The 21,212-nt window shown below is 38.7% G+C and overlaps 2 protein-coding genes across 2 annotated transcripts; both read left to right on the top strand.

Moving 5' to 3' along the window:
- The first annotated feature begins 1,917 nt into the window (after positions 1-1,917).
- Positions 1,918-7,548, top strand: LOC142107782 (nicotinamide N-methyltransferase-like). Its single transcript, XM_075191398.1, has 3 exons — positions 1,918-2,184; positions 2,981-3,188; positions 7,025-7,548. The coding sequence occupies exons 1-3, from the start codon at positions 2,034-2,036 to the stop codon at positions 7,446-7,448; spliced, it is 783 nt and encodes a 260-aa protein (XP_075047499.1). The 5' UTR covers positions 1,918-2,033; the 3' UTR covers positions 7,449-7,548.
- Positions 7,549-13,404: 5,856 nt separating this feature from the next.
- LOC142107781 (nicotinamide N-methyltransferase-like) lies at positions 13,405-19,328 on the top strand. Its single transcript, XM_075191397.1, has 3 exons — positions 13,405-13,589; positions 14,396-14,603; positions 18,846-19,328. Exons 1-3 carry the CDS (start codon positions 13,439-13,441, stop codon positions 19,267-19,269), a joined length of 783 nt encoding a protein of 260 aa, XP_075047498.1. The 5' UTR covers positions 13,405-13,438; the 3' UTR covers positions 19,270-19,328.
- Positions 19,329-21,212: the final 1,884 nt, after the last annotated feature.

Here is a 21,212-nt window from a genome sequence, read left to right as displayed (position 1 = left end):
GTTTTGGCAACATGGTGGCAGTGTCAGCATATGTAATACCCTGTTTCTCTACTGCTATGGTGGGCATCAGCGGTCTCCTGGTAAGATTCCATTGAAGTCCAAACTTTCTGGTCTACTGGCAGGGAAGTCCAACTCTTCTTGAAGGGATCTCTAATAAATACTGAAGAGGCCATTAAACTAAATATCCCAATAACTTTGGTAGATCAGTTCCATTCTCCATGCTAAGAGACCAGCTAAAATAATAAAGCACTCGTCACATTTTTTCGTACAAGGTCTGTCTGACCAACTCAAGGACAAATATAGAGTGAGAGATCTCCTTGTCCGTGCGTCAAGTTCGTAAATGTCAAATAGAGAATCTTCAAACATCTGTTTTCTCTCACCTGGGTCACTGAAGAAGACTGTTGTGTCTGCATGAGTTCAACTAAAACTTTTCTGTTGGGGTTATTGTGCTGCTAAGTTCATGTTGATTTATTTGGGATAAATAATTATGTTTTCATTAAACTGCATCTCAGAGAGACTTGAAAGAAGTCAGACTTATCTGACACAAACATTCTGCACTAATCTGAATGCTGATGAAATACCTGGAGAGGAACCTTTATCCCTAGAGGCCTAAGGATTTTTTTAAATCTAACCCCATAAGAATTATATTATATTTAATTATAAATCGAATAATATTTTACATGGGTGCTCTATGCCATGGATGAATTAAATGAAAAATAGAAAAAATCTTTTTTCAGAAAGGTTCTATCTTTACTTCATTCCTTCAAATGTCAGGGTTATCCAGAATATCTTTTGGAAACTACTTTTAAGGAAGATTAAAATCCCATTGCTACCTAGCTGTACAGCTATATATATACCTTATTGTGAAAATTCCTGTTTGTACTAAAGGCTTTGTTGGCTGATTTCAAAACATCTGATCAGCTCAGTCCGCATGAGTTCAAAGTTTATTTTCCCATCAACCTTTAATGTTTCCAGAAAGTCTTTTACAGTTCCAGTCTTTCATCATTCTAGAGTAGTTTCATTGTTTACTGGTGCCACAGTATCAAATTTCTACTATCCGCTTAAATATGAATTATGGAAGGGATGGCAGTCTAAATAAAAATTCTTTTGTATCTTGCTAGACTGTGATAATTCATTTATAAATTGATTAATTTCTTTACGATTCTTTTATCTTATAGGTCATTTCCAGTCTGCAAATAATTGATTGGTATTTTGGACATATTCTGGTTTGGGGTCATTCTTGTATTGTAATAACTTAATCTCAGTGATGTGTGTAAGACCCATACAGTTAGCCGCGTCTAAGTGTCACGCCTTTCTCCCAGCTAAACTACCTTACTCTTGCTGGTGTTTTCATTGAGGAAGGATCAGAAGCTTTGCCACATCATCTGATATTTCGGGGACAATGTGAGAACCCAGCGCGTATATAATGTAGAACCCTTCGCAAAAAAAATTATACAGCTGCTGGGTCCTCACAGGGGGGCTTGTCCTCAAAATTGAGCATAAGTTGCTTCATTTTTCTTAAAAACTCATTTATGTTGCTGCCTGAAATTTTCCAGAGCGTACCTTGAAATGTTTTCCACTGTATACAGTATAATGCAGAAGATACCAGAAAATGAGTCAATGCTAAAACAACGTTTTTGCCCGAGGAGGTAAGTCCCACACAAGACATATGACATGTAGCCTGTTGGTGTATCAACAACAGTCTGTCCTGATATTATTTGTGTATATATTTGTACTACATACATTATAATGAAATATATTTAAATGTTTCCCCATTTAATTAGAAAATAAAATGCTATTTTAAAAACAGATACTATGGTAATTTATTGTACATTAGGAGATCATGTTACTATCACCTGCATTCCTATGACCGACTCATGAAGATAAATCGTCATGTGATGATAATGATGTTCCGGCTGCTGACAAATTTAAATAGCTGGATCCTGGTAAATATAAAAAGTATTCCTGGAACAGTCAAGTACAACAGAGACAAAGACGAGAGAGTCAGACAGTCTGTGATACAATACTACAAGATGGATTCTACGTGCCATAAGTTCTATCATGTGGACGACTTTGATTCTAGAGCATTTCTAGATACTTATTTTTCAGATAAACCAGAAATGGTCTTTGGAGATGACGCATTGAAATCTCCAATGGAGAAACTTCACCACATCTTCAAAGCAGGTATGTATACTATACTTTATCTTACTGCTAAGGTTAAATAACTATTTTTATTAGATGCCTTTTGCTAAAGCGGTTTTTATGCAGTGAGATGTAACACTTGGAAAAGAAGCAACTATTAGATAATGAAAGGAGCCACTTAGGGCCTCAGTATATTAAAAGTGTAAGTTTAGTATAAGGGACAATTATTTATGTTTAGTTGTGAATAAAGTTTGTGTCAGTTCTCTTGTCCCTATAATATGTCACATATTACATGGGGAGCTTATAGAATATCTACCTAATAATCCTCTTGGGTACTGTATGTCTGCATACCACTTCTCTAGATAGGTGTTATCTTTTACAATCAATATTAGGATCTGACCCTCCACATCCAGCTGTACCATTATCATTGCATTGGTTTTGTCACGTTTAGTATTACATGGTATTGCAAGCTTATCGACATGTGTAATATGGTATTGTTTAATTCTTCATATCCACCACTGTAATCAGTGATGATATTTCATTTGACAGTTCTATGAGAATCCATAGTGTTCATACACCCATTATACTTACTGCTGGGAACTGTAAATCAATCTTTGAATGTTTTGGTGAAAGTGGTGGTCCCAGATACCCCATTTAAGGTTTTATGTGGTATAAATCCGTTTGAATGTATAAGAGTTTACATTATTCATACAATGAAGCTGTAACAGGAGCCTTGTGATGCTGTTGTGTATCCATAACATCACGGTACAGACTGATGTGTAGAACAGATGTTACATAACATATTGCACTTTATAATCACTGGAATCTTACCCTACAGGACATATTAAGGGCGAAACTGTGATTGACATCAGTATCGGTCCTATGGTTCACTTTCTCTATTCAGCCTGTGAATTTTTCAAACACATCTATTTACTGAGGTTTACGGAGAAATGCGTCATGGAACTGAACCGATGGCTGAACACACGCACAGGAGCGTTTCAGTGGAATCACGCATCAACATATATTACAGCATTAGAAGGAAACAGGTATATAAGCTAAAATTCAGTTTCTATAATGACAAAATTATCATTACATGAAATACTTGAAACACATTTAAAAGTGTTGGTGTTTTTTTAAAAAGTGTCTTTTACAAATAAAAGAATCATTTTTTAGAAAAAATAAAAGCGTTTTCCTGCAAAAAATATTTATTAGAGTTAAAAATTCTTTATATGAGGGTTAGGAACCTGGCAACCCCCCCCAAACCTAGATAGCTTCGTCCTATACTAGATATTCCATGATTTTGTTTGGGCAGAGATACCGTTTCAGAATTAGGCTTTTGATTATAATGAAATCTAAACGAAAGGCAATCCTCACAAATCCAACTATAGTCCAAGTGATTGGAGAAATCTGAAATGCATCTAAATATCAGACATTTGCCGCCAACAAATTAAGTTTCAAATAGATTAACCAAAAATTAATGTAGTAATTTACACCCCCATTTACAAAGCTTGTGTGACCAGCAAATAATGTGTTCTGGAACACCACTTCTCTACATATATTTTCTATATCTCCCAACTCCAACAATCTCTGTATAGATTACAGTTAATATGTAAATAATTATAAAAACATTTCCCATGTACAGAGCACTGCGTACATTTTGTATAAAATAAAGAAATAATAAAAATCCCACAAATGCTCATCCAGCCCCTGTCCTAGGCAGCCTTGGCTTGACTCCACTATACCAAGGTGACCATAAGCATGGGGACCCCTGTGTGCCTTGTCCAGAGGCTAACAGCCCTATGCTTAAACGCAATAGGGTTATCTCCTGCAAGTTTCAAATAGCTCAAAACTGAAATTAAATCAGCCCCCCCTCACGTCAGGGGGTAATTAACGGCATTTGGTTCATATCCCGGATAGAGTACATCACCAGCCTCCAAAATATCAAGGTGGCCTCCTTTCATAAAATTTTAGATGCCAGGTATTCACATCACTCAACCCCCCTGCCCAGCCTACTGTAAAACCACTCCTCATCCTACTGCAGTCCCTCTCCCATCCATTTCCCCCCTCTGGCACGCTCCATTCCAAATATTCCCTACATCCCCCCATATAATTGTAACATAGTAACAGTCTCAAGATTGCGCACACAGCGCTGGTCATTCGTGGCTTTTTCCTTCACGTCAGTTCACTGGACTAGTCTGGAACATTTCCCTATATTGATGGCCTGTTATGTCCCTGCAATTATTATTATTATTTATTATTAATATTTATTTATAAGGCGCCACAAGGCATCCGCAGCGCCGTACAGAGACAAACAAAATTACAATACAATGGGAGACAGCACAGTACAGTAAACACAGCAACTCAGTAAGCTCAATGCACAGCTAAAGAGGGCGGGGAAGGGGGAGGGGGGATCCGCAAACGACGGGGCCCAAGAAGGAGGGCGCGGAAGACAGGGAGACCCCCAGGGGGGAGGAGGGAGCGAGAGTGGACGTGGAGTGGAGGACCCACGAGGAGGAGGGCTAAGTAGCTGGAGAGCAGAGTTAGAAGTGGTGGAAACAGGAGGAGAGATGGCCCTGCACAGAGGAGCGTACAATCTAAGGGGAGGGGTGGACAGACAGAGAGATGCAGGGGAGAGAGGGAGAGTAGGGGGACGGAGGCAGAAGATAAGGTAGGAAGTTAAGTGGGAGACAGAAAGGCTTTAAGAAAAAGGTGGGTTTTTAGGGCCCGTTTGAAACTGGACAGATTAGGGGAAGTTCTGATGGAGGGAGGGAGCTTGTTCCAGTGGAGGGGGGCAGCGCGGGCGAAGTCTTGGATACGCGCGTGGGAGGAGGTTATAAGGGGGGAAGAGAGGCGACGGTCAGAGGCAGAACGGAGAGGGCGGGATGGCGCATGAATAGAGAGGAGGGTGGAGATGTAGGGCACAGTGGAGTTGGCGAGGGCCTTGTAGGTGAGTGTGAGGAGCTTAAAGAGGATTCTGAAGGGGAATGGGAGCCAGTGAAGGGCTAGGTAGATTGGGGAGACAAAAGAGGAGCGTTGAGAGAGGAAAATAAGCCTAGCTGCAGCGTTAAGGACGGATCGAAGGGGATCGAGATGAGAGTGGGGGAGGCCTGTGAGGAGGAGGTTGCAGTAGTCCAGGCGGGAGATGATCAGAGAGTGGATAAGGCATTTGGTGGCATCTTGGGAGAGGAAGGGCCGGATGCCAGCGATGTTGCGCAGCTGGAAGCGGCAGGATTTAGCAATAGAGAGGATGTGGGGGCCAAAGGAGAGAGAGGAGTCGAGGATGACACCAAGGCAGCGAAGTTGGGGGACAGGGGAGATAGAGGTGTTGTCGACAGTGATGGAGGGGTCAGAAGGGGATGGGGTATGAGAGGGAGGAAAACCTATGAGCTCAGTTTTGGCAAGGTTAAGTTTGAGGAATCGAGAGGACATCCAGGAGGAGATGGCAGAGAGGCAGGCGGACACCCTAGAGAGGAGGGAGGGAGAGAGATCAGGAGAGGAGAGGTATAGTTGAGTGTCGTCAGCGTAAAGGTGGTAGCTGAAGCCGAAGGAGCTTATGAGTTCACCCAGGGAGGAGGTGTATAGAGAGAAGAGTAAGGGACCCAGAACAGAGCCCTGAGGGACCCCGACTGGAAGGGTGGATGGGGGGGAGAGAGACCCAGAGGTGGTGACAGAGAAAAAACGGTGAGTAAGGTAAGAGGTGAACCAGGACAGGACTGGGCCGGAGAGGCCGAAAGACTGGAGGGTGTGAAGGAGGAGGGGGTGGTCAACGGTGTCAAAGGCTGCAGAGAGGTCAAGGAGGATGAGAAGGGAGAAGTGGCCCCTGGCTTTAGCAGAGAGGAGGTCATTGGTGACTTTAGCCAGGGCAGTTTCAGTGGAGTGGAGGGGGCGGAAACCAGACTGGAGAGGATCAAGGAGGGAGTATTCAGAAAGGTAGGAGGTGAGACGGCTGCAGACGAGCCTCTCGAGAATTTTGGAGGCAAAAGGGAGAAGAGATATGGGGCGATAGTTCAATCTGTGTCAATTGTGCTATATGTACCTTGACTGTTTTTTGCATTGCTACAAATGTTTGCTTTTATCTTTATGTTGCTTTAAAATTTTTATAAATAAAGAGATTTTAAGAAAAAAAGTCAGTGGAGCTTTTTCCCAAATATTCGGGGTTGTGAGGGTTGAGATCAGCTCCCCATTTTGACTGTCTCTGCTACCTGACTTTAGGGCAGATTGATTAAGCTGAAAGAGACAGTGCACAGCTAGTCAGAGCAGAGGGATGTTTCACTCCTCATCCTTCATGATGTGGATGGCCCACCATTCCCTCTGCTCCACCTTTTTCATCCAACTTACTACAACTTTAGGATCACCCCCATTATTGATATCAAGTTGTACTGCTAGCTTTAGTTTAAATTATTGTCTCAAATTAATCATGAGAGTGAGGGGATACTGGGCCTGTCTTTGTTTGATCGGACACGTTTTTATTTCATTGGTTGCAGTGCTCCTAAAGATGTGGGTTTTCATATAAAGTGAACTTAGATGGTGGAAAGGGTGCCCTGATGAAAGCATAGGACAAAGCCCAATCTCCACAATCTTTGAGAGTGTCGGAAAAATAAGATTCCCAGGAAAAAAAGGAATATTTCCCTAAATGAGACCTCTCCATCCATTCATTCTTATTTAAATAATCCTGTCTGATGGAATCTCATAGCTAGTCAACCACACACTCAGCAAGAAACATTTCGAACATCCCACATCTCCCATCAGAAATTGGAACCTTTATTCACTTCCATAGACTTTCACAACTAAAAAACGATGTTCAACAAGATTGGGCACATTTGTGAAGAAACCACACTTAAACAGTTTCATAAACGACCTTTAATGTGTTTGTATTTTTCAGTGACCAATGTGAGGACAAAGATATGAAGTTGAAGACAGCAATAAAACAGATTGTGAAATGTGACATTAAGAAGGAAAATCTCACAGACCCGGTGGTGCTACCACAAGCCGACTGTGTTATCAGTGCAGGGATGCTGGACGTCATTAGCAAAGACCAAGATGAATACATCAGATATCTGAGGAAATTTGCTATGTTGATAAAACCCAGAGGACACCTGATATTAGTTGGAGTTCTAAATGCAACTTATTTCATGAATGGGCCGGAAAGGTTCCATTTCTTAAAATATGATGAGAACGATATAAGAAAAGTTGTCACTGAAGAAGGGTTTATTATTGATCACTATGACACTATCAAAAGAAAGGCAGTGAGTGATCTTTGTGACTATGAGGCAGTTATAGTCCTCACAGCTCACAGGGAGAAGTAGGTCTGGGAAGTAAATGAAAGTTGGAAATATAACAGATCTTCATATGAATTTCCCAATGTCAAACCTTAATAAAGTAATTTCAGAATACTGTATAACTGAATATTTGTGTTAACGTGTCCTTATTGATATTAACTCTATTAACCCATCAATCCATTTTTGCAATTTGGAAGATAATAGAGTCTCAGATTAAGGTGGTGAATTAGTTGCACATAAGTACAGTTGTGCGGCATAATTTTGCACTTGTGTTTTGAGCTGCAAGTATCTGATACTTGCAGATTGTGCAGGGGGATCAGGGCCATTCACAGGCAAGTGCAGTACAACAAGTGCATGGTGTGGTAAGGTAAGCACGCCCTTACGTAAAGATCGGAGTCTACTCAGACAAAGGCCGTTATCAAGCTGATGATGATGATGATTGTCATATATTTGCTCTGGACACATCTGTACCCTAGATTTAAGGCTGCCTGTATGTGTGTAGATGCATATATGCCCATATACAAATGGGTATTTTTTTATGTTCACCCTAAGTTGTGATCTGTTGGTGGGTATGACAGCTGACCAAGGTTCACTGTTGTCATTTAATCAGTGGGCTTACTCTAGCATATCCTTATTATTTTCCCATCCTCTTAATTTTTTGGCACAGATGGGGAATAATGCCAAAGAGGATTTGAGGGAAAGTCGGGACTTTATGTGGTTGGTATTTAAGAAACCGCCTGACAGTTTTGATTGGATAATTGGGACAAATTAGAACCTCAATCTTTCAAAACCACTCCCTGATGTTTCACCTATATTTAGACCAAGACCACACAAGGGAGGGCTGGCAAATTTTAGGCTTGGGTGCAAGACAGCCTATTAGGCAATTTTTAAAGGAACAAAAATGCAGGTAGCCCAGTGAGCCAGCCCAAAGTAGCCCAAGATACTCATAAAATCTGAACAGTGCAGGAAAATAGAAGAACTCTAAATAAATAGTTCAATTCTAATTATAGAACAAGTAGCCACACTTAACAGAACCAATAACATTTAAAATCTGTTCCAAGATGAATGAGGTTCTCTTAGTTTCAAAGAGTTAATGACTTATGACTGCAAGATTTATTGCAAAGTTTATCTTTATTATTACAATGAGCATAATATAAAAGTGAAATTAAATGAATACTTAGCTTCCAATATCAGAATCTCATATGTAACAGTCAATTTCTAGGACTCCTACTGTCACACGAATGCTGCTAACACATCAGGCACCTTTCTGCATCAAGGTCCAATCATGAGGCGAGAGTCTCTCTGGCTGAATTCCAGCTTTTATACTTCGAGTACAAAGGGTCTTGAAATTAACTTACATTTAAGGGTATGAACCTGATTTTCAGATTCCCTATTGGTACACTACTGATAAGAAAGATACTTTCTTTGCACACATGCAGCAAGCATCTGAGACACCTCCCTAGAAAAATATGTGGAGACGTCTCTACCCAGCCTTTGATCAAACAAGCATTTTACAATGCACAAAGTATGAAAACAACAAAATGGAGCTCAGTGGCCATTTTGATCGGCCTGTCACAATATCTCAATACTTCTATAAAATAAAAATATAAAATAGATAAGCGCTAATAATATATCTTAGTAAGCTTGATATGATATGATAAAATAAGAATAAAATACTGGTAATCACAGGGAACAATTATCTTATTCACAAATATTGCTTAATCAAAGATTTGCAGTGTCTGGTCTTCTTAATACTGTCTACACATAGATTAATTCATCTCAATCATCTGCTCAATTGTATTTAGGAGCCAAAAAAGTCTCCAACAGTTATATATCCCAATGAGTCCAGGGTGTTAGTATGATAAGAGGACCAGATTCATCAAGGTTTGGGAACAGTGGTGTTAAAGTAATAATTTAATATCTTCAGCAAAAGAAACTTTAAGAAAAAAAATGATATCATTGTTTATTTACAAAAGAAAAGCTTGCGCTGTGATAATTTATCAGTCTCAATTTCATTCTCTGATATCTCTGGTCATCCACAGACCAGACAAATACTTTTAGTAGCAAGAAAAGCAGGTTGTGTTACAATTTACAAATGTCATATTACAATTGGCTGAGAAGGCATATAGGCGTGTCTTGGTCCTTTTGGCTCCCCTGGATTCAATGGAGACTTTGGAGAAATTCTTGCAAGTCTTTGTTCACCAACTGTGATTAGAAACATCTGTTCTTTGAATTAACTCCTTCATTCCTGTTCATATCCCTCTCATCAGCTCGCACGCAAGGATCCAATTAACATAATAAAACCACATCAAATATAATTATATACTAATATAAGATAAAACAATGTAAATATTTTCATGTTAATAAATTGGCTTCATCCATAATAAAACATCTTTGACAGTGGTATATTCATATATATTATTCAGCTAAATGCAACTTTAATCAGGAACTCATCTCATCTCATTATCATGTGTTATCATTTTGTGTAAATACCCCCAACACTGTAGCTGTTCTATACATTTTCAACAGCTCATTTTAGAACATTGACAAGACCTACAAGCTAATATATAGACTCAATGTTATTGCTGACTCAAGTGCAAAAGTTATATCAATTAGAATGAGCACGCAACTACTAGATTCACTATACAGCAGGACAGGATGATGTTTTCAGGAAAAGGCGACCAAAGGAGAGAATTAGGTGATCAAAGCACAAAAAGACATATAGGACAAGGATCCATCTGGAGCCACAGAGTGCAACAAGGCACTCTGACACAAGAAGGAGGAATATCATTGGATTGTGGGTAAAATGTTCCAAATTAGGTGATGAATCTTTCTAACATCACATTGTCCCTTTCAGAAATTTTATGTAAATGCATTGCATTTTCTCCTAGTAGATTTGGAAAAATGAAATCGTGAAAGGTATTAGGATTATGATTGACCTGGTTAGAGAGAAATGATGAGGTGAAGTTATGTTGACTCAATCAGACATTGAAAACATACTTCATGAAGTTGTAGCAGAATATGTAGATCTTTAGTGCACTTTCAGGTCTTCCGTCCAAAACCAAAGCTGATCTTTCCTTTTTTACAATCATCTTGAAGCCCAGCCATTTACACATTTGGTTTTGAGAGATATTGAGTCCTTTTATTTTAGGACTCAGCATGAAAATCACGCTCCACCACATAGGATCACCATCCGACTATCACTGTGTAACACTCCTTAAGGTAGGTGTTAGAATGTCGCGCGGCTTGTACCTGGTCTCTGGATGCTCTTCTTTAAATCATGACACGGCAGTGGGACAGAGAACCTTCGGGTCACTAATAAAAGTAGGACACCAAACAAATTAAGTGGCGTAAGATTTATTCTGTGGGAACAATATGTCACTTAAAAATGTATGGACAAAAGAATAATTAACAACATATACAATATGAGTACAGATTTTATAGTTATAAAGCAATACTATTCAAATATATTTTACTCTTAATATAACTCAATGACAGTTGAATATATGATGTGTTCTTCTTAAAAAGAAAATATATTCATACAAGAAAAATGGAGCAGACCTATGCGATATAAAAGCAAACAAACCACAACTGTGGTCTTCACAGTCACTTTCGCTGTGATATTCCGCTTCCAAATATGTGCAAAACAAATCTTTTGTAGCTGCTGAAATTCTTATATATTATTAGCTTTATCTATCACAATCAGTACTATAGTGGATTGTGTTGCAAGGTCTCTTTAATAACTCTGTAGTAGTAAGTTTACAGGCATTTCCGAAGTGTTTCTTTAGTAATATAATATGTGCTTGCAATTAATTAGGCACATTTAATATAAGTTTGAACTCAATGGTCACTGTCTTTCAGTGTTTTGGCAACATGGTGGCAGTGTCAGCATGTGTAATACCCTGCTGCTATGGTGGGCATCAGCGGTCTCCTGGCAAGATTCCATTGAAGTCCAAAGTTCCTGGTCTACTGGCAGGGAAGTCCAAGTCTTCTTGAATGGATTTTTGATGAACACTGAAGAGTCCATTAAACTAAATATTCCAATAACTTTGGTAGATCAGTTCCATTCCCTTGCTCAGAGACCAGCTGAAATAATAAAGCACTCGTCACATTTTTTTTGTACAAGGTCTGTCTGACCAACTCAAGGACAAATATAGAGGGAGAGATCTCCTTGTCCGTGCGTCAAGTTCGTAAATGTCAAATAGAGAATCTTCAAACATCTGTTTTCTCTCACCTGGGTCACTGAAGAAGACTGTTCTGTCTGCATGAGTTCAACTAAAGTTTCCCATCCACCTATATGTTTTCAGAATTTTCTTTTTTCTTTTTCATTTTTTTGTGTTTGGGTTATTGTGCTGCTAAATTCATGTTGATTTATTTGGGATAATTAGTTATGTTTTCATTAAAGTGCATCTCAGAGAGACTTGAAAGAAGGCAGACTTATCTGACACAAACATCCTGCATTAATTTGAATGTTGATGAAATACCTGGAGAAGAACCTTTATCCCTAGAGGCCTAAGGAATTTTTAAATTCTAATCCCATAAGAGTTATATTATATTTAATTATAAATTGAAAAATATTTTACATGGGTGCTCTATACCATTAATGAATTAAATGAAAAATAGAAAAAATCTTTTTTAAGAAAAGTTCTATCTTCACTTTATTCCTTAAAAATGTCGGGGTTACACAGAATATCTTTTGGAAACGACTTTTTTTTAAGGAAGATTAAAATCCCATTGCTACCTAGCTGTAAACCTATAAGTAATCGAATATAATAGATCTTACAAATCCTTGGCCATTGTTTACATAATTTAATTCATTCTCATCAAATATAATAAAGCTATAATAAAGCTTATTGTGAAAATTCCTCTTTGTACTAAAGGTTTTGTTGGCTGATTTTAAAACATCTGATCTGATCTGTCCGCATGAGTTCAAATTTTATTTTCCCATCAACCTTTAATGTTTCCGGAAAGTTTTTTACAGTTCCAGTTTTCCTTCATTCTAGAGTAGTTTCATTGTTTACTAGTGCAACAGTATAAAATTTCTACTTCCATGATTTATGAAATGAATGGTAGTCTAAATTAAAATGCTTTAGTATCTTGCTAGACTGTGACAATTCATTTGCAAAATTATTAATTTCTTTTTGAGTCTTTTACCTTATTAATCATTTCGAAACTGCAAATAATTGATTGGTATTTTGGACATATTCTGGCTTGGGGTCATTCTTGTATTGTAATAACTTAATCTCAGTGATGTGTGTAAGACCCATACAGTTAGCCTCGTCTAAGTGTCACGCCTTTCTCCCGCTAAACTACCTTACTCTTGCTGGTGTTTTCATTGAGGAAGGATCAGAAACTTTGCCACATCATCTGCTAAATAGGGAACAATGTGAGGACCCAGCGCATATATAATGTAGAAGCCTTCGCAAAAAAAACATTATACAGCTGCTGGGTCCTCACAGGGGGGCTTGTCCTCAAAATTGAGCATAAGTTGCTTCATTTTTCTTAAAAACTCATTTATGTTGCTGCCTGAAATTTTCCAAAGCGTACCTTGAAATGTTTTCCACTGTATACAGTATAATGCAGAATATACATGGAAATGAGTCAATACTAAAACAACATTTTTGCCCGAGGAGGTAAGTCCCACACAAGACATATGACATGTAGTCTGTTGGTGTATCAACAACAGTCTGGCCTGAAATTATTTGTGTATATATTTGTACTACATACATTATACCGAAATATACTTAAATGTTTCTCCATTTAATTAGAAAATAAAATGCTATTTTAAAAACAGATACTATGGTAATTTATTGTACATTAGGAGATCATGTTACCATCACCTGCATTCCCATGACCGACTCATGAAGATAAATCGTCATGTGATGATAATGATGTTCCTGCTGCTGACAAATTTAAATAGCTGGATCCTGGTACATATAAAAAGTATTTCTGGAACAGTCAAGTACAACAGAGACAAAGACAAGAGAGTCAGACAGTCTGTGATACATTACTACAAGATGGATTCTACGTGCCATAAGTTCTATCATGTGGATGGTTTTGATTCTAGAGGATTTCTAGATACTTATTTTTCAGATAAACCAGAAATGGTCTTTGGAGAAGACACATTGAAATCTCCCTTGGAGAAACTTCACCACATCTTCAAAGCAGGTATGTGTACTATACTTTATCTTACTGCTAAGGTTAAATAACTACTTTTATTAGATGCCTTTTGCTAAAGCGGTTTTTATGCAGTGAGATGTAACACTTGGAAAAGAAGCAACTATTAGATAATGAAAGGAGCCACTTAGGGCCTCAGTACATTAAAATTGTAAGTTTAGTTTAAGGGACAATTATTTATGTTTAGTTGTGAATAAAGTTCGTGTCAGTTCTCTTGTCCCTATAATATGTCACAGATTACATGGGGAGCTTATAGAATATCTACCTAATAATCCTCTTGGATACTGTATGTCTGCATAGCACTTCTCTAGATAGGTGTTTTCTTTTAAAATTAATATTAGGATCTGACCCTCCACATCCAGCTGTACCATTATCATTGCATTGGTATTGTCACGTTTAGTATTTCATAGTATTGCAGGCTTATCGACATGTGTAATATTTATAGCTATGGTATTGTTAAATTTTTCATATGCACCATTGTAATCAGTAATGATATTTCATTTGACAGTTCTATGAGAATTCATATCATTCATACACCCATTATACTTACTGGTTGTGACTCAAAATCAGTGTTTGAATGTTTTGGTGGAAGTGGTGGTCCCAGATACCCCATTTAAGGTTTTATGTTGTATAAATCTGGTTGTATGTATAAGAGATTACATTTCTCATACAGTGAAGCTGTAACAGGAGCCTTGTGATGCTGTTGTGTATCCATAACATCACGTTACAGACTGATGTGTAGAACAAATGTTACATAACATATTGCACTTTATAATTACTGGAATCTTTCCCTGCAGGTCATATTAAGGGGGAAACTGTGATTGACATCAGTATCGGTCCTATAGTTCACCATCTCTATTCAGTCTGTGAATTTTTCAAACACATCTATTTACTGAGGTTTACTGACAAATGCGTCATGGAACTGAACCGATGGCTGAACACACGCACAGGAGCGTTTCAGTGGAATCACACATCAACATATGTTACAGCATTAGAAGGAAACAGGTATATAAGCTAAAATGCAGTTTTTATGATGACAAAATTGTCATTACATGAAATACTTGAAATACATTTAAAAGTGTTAGTGACTTTTTTTTAAAAAAAGTGTCTTTTACAAATAAAACAATCATTTTTAAAAACATAAAAGAGTTTTCCTGCAAAAAATATTTATTACACTAAACAATTCTTTATATGAGGATTAGGAACCTGTCAACCTCCCCCCTCCCCAAACCCAGATAGCTTCGCCCTATATTAGATATTCCATGATATTGTTTGGGCAGAGATACTGTTTCAGAAATATGCTTTTGATTATAGTGAGATCTCAGCGAGAGGAAATCCTCACAAATCCAACTATAGTCTAAGTGATTGGAGAAATCTGAAATGCATCTAAATATCAGTCATTTGCCGCCAACAAATTACATTTCAAATAGATGCTGATTAACCAAAACTCCATGTAGTAATTTACACCCCCATTTACAAAGCTTGTGTGACCAGCAAATAATGTGTTCTGGAACACAACTTCTCTACATATATTTTCTATATCTCCCAACTCCAACAATCTCTGTATAGATTACAGTTAATATGTAAATAATGATATAAACATTTCCCATACACAGAGCACTGTGTACATTTTGTACAAAATAAAGAAATAATGTAAAATCCCCAACATGCTCATCCAGCCCCTGTCCTAGGCAGCCTTGGCTTGACTCCACTATAACAAGGTGGCCATAAGCATGGGGATCCCTGTGTGCCTTGTCAAGAGGCTAACAGCCCTATAGTTAAAATCAATGGGGTTCTCTCCTGCACAGAGAAGTTTCAAATAACTTGAAACTGGAATAAATCAGCCCCCCTCATGTCAGGAGGTAATTAACCGCATCTGGTTCATATCCCGTATAGAGTACATCACCAGCCTCCAAAACATCACGGTGTTCTCCCTTCATAAAATTTTGGATGCCAGGTATTCACACCACTCTATTCCCCTGCCCGGCCTATTGTAAAACCACTCCTTATTCTACCGCAGTCCCTCTCCCATCCCTTTCTCTCCTCTGGCACGCTCCCTTCCTAATTTTCCCTACATCCCCCCCATATAATTGTAACATGGTAATAAGCTCAAGATTGCCCACAAGGCGCGGGTCATTCGTGGCTTTTTGATTCATGACAGATCCCTGAACTAGTCTGGAACATTTCCCTATATTGATGGCCTGTTATGTCGCTAAAATCTCTGTTACTTGTGTTATATGTACCTTGACTGTACAATTTTTTGGATTGCTACACCTGTTTGTTTTCATCTTTATGTTACTTTAAAACTTTTACAAATAAAGAGATTTAAAAAAAAAAATCAGTGGGGTTTTTCCCAAATACTCGGAGTTGTGAGGGCCATAGTGACTGACAAGAATGGGATCACTGATGTGACAACTTTATCACAGTGTAAAAGACAGAGATTCAGTGGTGTATCCACCATGATGTGCAATTCACATTTTTCCATAAGTCAAAGGGTCCCAATACCTGCCCCTTGACTTAGAGGACCTCTCAGTACCCAAGATTGTGTTGGCATGGGATGGGAAGGGCACTGGTCTGGCCCAGTGGTTATTAGAGCCAGAATGGCCTGTAAAAGGCTGGACCTGACATTGGGGTCCTCCCTGGTGCTTGGCCTCTCACTGTCACCATATTAAATGTGCTGCTACTGATAGCAGAGATCAACTCCCCATCTCGACTGGCTCTGCTCCCTGACTTTAGGGCAGATTGATTAAGCTGAAAGAGACAGTGCACAGCTAGCTAGGGCAGAGGGTTGATTCACTCCTCATCCTTCATGATATGGATGGTCCACCATTCCCTCTGCTCCTCCTTTTTCACTCTGCCCCCCCCTTCAAGCTTGTCACCTTTCCTCCCCTTCTTCCCCCCCTCCCCCTTGGGGCTAGTCCTCCCTCCACTCCTCAGCACAAAGGGTCTGCAGAGACTCTGCAGGAGAAGTCTGCCTCCCTAAGCAATCGCCTGCTGGGCAGCCTAGCAGGTAAGTGTTGTGGTGGGTTGTCAATGTACAGAAGTAGGGAGTATTAATGCAACTTATTGGTTATGTAGTGGACATAATATTGTAATGTGGGGTTGATGAGGGCTAATTATAGATTGTTTTGGTTAAAATGCATTGTGGGGTCTCTAACAAATGTACTGGCTAATAATTTAATGGCAGGGTTAGTTGGGGGAAAGAGGCATAATTCTTTAATGTGGGTGTTTTGCTGATTGGGGGAGGGAGGCCTAGAGTATTCACCTGTTCTCAGCTTTCATGGAGGTAAATAGCCTTTTCTAAATAGGCAACTTTTGATTTTATTATGGCATTTTTTGTGTGGGATAGCAGATTCCCCAGCTTTGGCACCTCACCACTTAGTCATTATTAGTACCAAAAATATTTGTTGTGTTTATTGATTTTCTAAAAAGGGCCCTAACGTTCCAGGATCCAAGCAAGACACCAGCAGCAGGTAGTCACAGGTGAAAGAACAGGGAGAAGAGATTTATAATTTATTAGGTGGTCAATATTTGTTGGTAGTATGCACTGCGGTCTACGTGCATGCTGGAGCTTGTAGTTCTACAAGCACTAACAAGCAAGAATAGTTATGATCTGTCAGTGCATGCTGGCAATTGTAGTGCTACAAGTGCTTGCACTAGATTTTCATTTTTTTCCCCTGATATTCACGAGACAGTGGTACCAGGTGGACTCCTGTGCTCCTTAGCATGTGGCCGGACAGCTCTTGGTGCTGGGGCCCAATAATTTCTTGGGGTTCACCCCTAAAGGACTATGAGTGGTGCTGAGTAGCACTGGGCTTGTCTAAAGTGTAAGGGAGGGGTATTGTTTTGTTTTGTTTGATTGATTGATTTGATCTATTTCGCATGTGTGAGCCACATATTTTATTTTTTTTCCTAAAAAACATCTGTTAGCCATATGACTCAGTACATGGGGTGGTATGTATACCTCCCATGCATAAAAATTGTGATGGAAATTTTAAACTTTGTGCTTTAAAACCATTCTCTTTTGATGTGCTGTTTGCCCTTTAGCAAAACACTCGGTTTTCAAAAGCTGGTGTGAACGGAAAGGGTGCTGTAACCAATGAAAAATTTAATTGAAATAACACAAAAATACAATTCAAATATATTATAGCACTCTATTTATCATGAGCTTGTGCTAATAAACCACTAAGAATTATATTTGACCAGCAAACACTTTTTTTTTTTTTGGAATAAATGTGCCCACTTGGCAGCTTCAATTAAAGATTCAAGCCCATTTTCCACTCTGTGGACCTGCCCCAGGGATAGGAAAATTATCCAACATTTCCAGGGCCATCTGAAAATGCCCATGAGGGAAATATTAAAATGTCACTTTAAAGTCCAACTTACTACAACTTTAGGATCACCCCCATTATTGATATCAAGCTGTACTGCTAGGTTTAGTTTACATTTTTGTCTCAAATTAATCATGAGTGTGAGGGGATAATGGGCCTGTCTTTGTTTGATCGGACACATTTTTATTTCAATTCTCGAAGTGCTGCTAAAGATGTGGGTTTTTATATAAAGTGAACTTAGATGGTGGACAGGGTGCCCCAATGAAAGCATAGGACAAAGCCCAATCTCCATAATCTTTAAGATTCCCAGAAAAACAAGAAATATTTCCCTATTTAAATAATCCTGTCTGACACAATGGAATCTCATAGTTAGTCAGGCCCACACTCACCAAGTAACATCCCTAACATCCCACATCTCCCATCAGAAGTTGGAACCTTGATTCACTTCCCTGGATTTTCAAAACAAAAAATTTTTTTCAAAAAGGACAAAAAGATAAGGTTGAAGACCGCAATAAAGCAGATAAAAGATAGCTGCTATCCATCTCTTAATTGAAATATCAATAGAACTGGAATCTATTATAGCACTTGACTTATTGTGAGCTTGTGCTAATAAACCATTAAGGATGGGATTGGAACAGCATGGAATGCCTCTGTAAATGTAATCTTTCCACCCATTCGTTATTTTTTAAATAACCCTGCCCCAAACACAATGAAATCTCAAAGCTGGTCAACCCCACGCTCAACAAGGAACATCCCAAGAATTCCATATCTCCCATCAGAAGATGGAACCTTTATCCATTCCCATAGACTTTCAAAATTAAAAAAAACTACATGTTCATTGAACCAGATTGGGCACATTTGTGAGGGACCTGCGCTTTATTCTTGTAAATTACCATTATTGTGTTTGTATTTTCAGTGATCAATGTGAGGACAAAGAAATGAGGTTGAAGACGGCAATAAAAATGATCGTGAAATGTGACATTAAGAAGGAAAATCTCACAGACTCGGTGGTGCTACCACAAGCCGACTGTGTAATCAGTGCAGGGATGCTGGACGTCATCAGCAAAGACCAAGCTGATTACATCAGAAATCTGAGGAAAATTGCTATGTTGATAAAACCCGGAGGACACCTGATATTAGTTGGAGCTTTAAATGCAACTTATTTGACAGCTGGGCCGGACAGGTTCCATCTCTTAAAATATGATGAGAACGATATAAGAAAAGTTGTCACTGGAGAAGGGTTTATTATTGATCACTGTGACGTTGTCAAAAGAAAGGCAGTGAGTGATCTTAGTGACTATGAGGCAGTTATAGTCCTCACAGCTCACAGAGAGAAGTAGGTCTGGGAAGATAATTAAAGTGGGAAATATAACAGATCTTCATATGAATTTCCCAATGTCAAACCTCAATAAAGTAATTTCAGAAAACTTTATAACTGAATATTTGTGTTAACGTGTCCTTATTGATATTAACCCATCAGTCCATTTTTGCAATTTGGAAGATAATCGAGTCTCAGATTAAGGTGGTGATTTAGTTGCACATAAGTACAGTTGTGCGGCATAAATTTGCACTTGTGTTGTGAGCTGCAAGTATCTGATACTTGCAGGTTGTACAGGGAGATCAGGGCCATTCACAGGCAAGTGCAGTACAGCAAGTGCATGGTGTGGTAAGGTAAGCACGCCCTTACGTAAAGATCGGAGTCTACTCAGACAAAGGCTGTTATCAAGCTGATGATGATCATTGTTACATATTTGCTCTGAACACAACTCTACGCTAGATTTAAGGTTACATGTATCTCAAGATAAGTGTAACTCAAAATACAGTTGGGAAAACGTAAGTGTACAGATAAATACTTTAGACTGTAAGCTTCAATGGGGCATGGACAGATGTGAATGAGTTCTCTGTACAGCGCTGCGGAATTAGTGGCGCTATATAAATAGCTGGTGATGATGATGATGATGATGATAATATGCACATATGTAAACTGCCATTTTTTCTGTTCATCTCTAAATCACCACCTAATTTGTGATCTATGGGTGGGTCTGACAGCCCACCAAGGATCACTGTTGTCATTCACTCCGTGGACTCACTCTATCATATCCTTATCATTTTCCCATCCTCTTAATTGATTTACACAGATGGGGATAATGCCAAAGAGTATTTGCTAGAAAGTTGGGACTTTTTGTGGTTGGAATTTAAGAAAACTCTCGACAGTCCTGGTTGAATAATTGGGACAAATTACAACGCCAATCTTTCAAAACCACTCACTGATTTATCACATACATTTACAGCAAGACCACATCTCTTTCTGGTAGGCCAAACAACTTTGGTTTCTATAAATCTGCACTGTGCCATGAGAATTGGGAACGGAGGGTATGTTTTAGCATTAACAACTGTGGCTGTCAGCCATCATATTTATGACATTCAGTAATATAAGTCAAATTTTGAATGACAGTTAAAAAAAGTGTTCTTCAGTAAAGTATGTTATAAAGGGGAGCGGTCTGTCTCTGCCATGTTAGCCAGGCCAAGATTGTAAATAATTACATCGGTCGAAGTCTAACGTTCCAAGAGTAACAAAACAACACTCTGCTAACTTCATTCATTATCATTGTTTTAGTGTTTTATATATTAGTAAGATATAATTTACATGTCATGAACATTTAGCCAAGGACTGAATCAGGACTGAATGACTTGTATGTATCACTATTTTATACAGATGGGATACGATGTGGGTTATTTGACAGAACAGAAAAAAGAAGCCAATGAGGACAAAAAATGCCAATCCAGGCCTGGTGGATTCTCTGATCCAGCTCTTATTAAAGACCCTGATTCGGCTCAACCGGTGGCATGAGCTATATGTCCTCTAGTGTCTCCAAAACATCCTTGACAGCAAACTTACAGAATCTTGAAATAGACATAAGGACACTATAGTAAAGCTTGAGAATTGTGCCCACTGGCTTTTTTGTAATGGTGAAGTGTCTAAAAATCAGCTAGATGCCCCTCACCAGGTTCCTGTACTCACAAGGCTAAAATAAAAAAAATTAAAAACATTTAAAAATACACATGTAAAAAAGCAAGTGTTCATATACATTTTGTCGTCTGCATTATGGCATCATCTTTTTGTTCACCCTCTAAAGGAGACGCTACAGAAAACAGATGATTAGGCACAGAAATCACAGAAATGAATGAAAGACCATTACTGGCCTAATTAAGAGCATTTTGCAACTATAGAAATGATCACTGCTGCTGTTCACATAAAGAAATTGTCAACCCCAACATAAAT

This window comes from Mixophyes fleayi, chromosome 11 (assembly GCF_038048845.1).
Source record: "Mixophyes fleayi isolate aMixFle1 chromosome 11, aMixFle1.hap1, whole genome shotgun sequence".
Taxonomy (NCBI): domain Eukaryota; kingdom Metazoa; phylum Chordata; class Amphibia; order Anura; family Limnodynastidae; genus Mixophyes; species Mixophyes fleayi.
The sequence above is the reverse complement of the archived record's forward strand: the minus strand, read 5'-3'. Positions and strand labels throughout refer to the sequence as shown.

Bases quoted from the DNA above. Each gene is read 5' to 3' on its own strand.
- LOC142107782 (XM_075191398.1), top strand. From the start codon at position 2,034: ATGGATTCTACGTGCCATAAGTTCTATCATGTGGACGACTTTGATTCT. The intron at 2,185-2,980 runs GTATGTATACTA...CTTACCCTACAG, and splicing joins TCACCACATCTTCAAAGCAG to GACATATTAAGGGCGAAACT. The intron at 3,189-7,024 runs GTATATAAGCTA...TGTATTTTTCAG, and splicing joins ACAGCATTAGAAGGAAACAG to TGACCAATGTGAGGACAAAG.
- LOC142107781 (XM_075191397.1), top strand. From the start codon at position 13,439: ATGGATTCTACGTGCCATAAGTTCTATCATGTGGATGGTTTTGATTCT. The intron at 13,590-14,395 runs GTATGTGTACTA...CTTTCCCTGCAG, and splicing joins TCACCACATCTTCAAAGCAG to GTCATATTAAGGGGGAAACT. The intron at 14,604-18,845 runs GTATATAAGCTA...TTGTATTTTCAG, and splicing joins ACAGCATTAGAAGGAAACAG to TGATCAATGTGAGGACAAAG.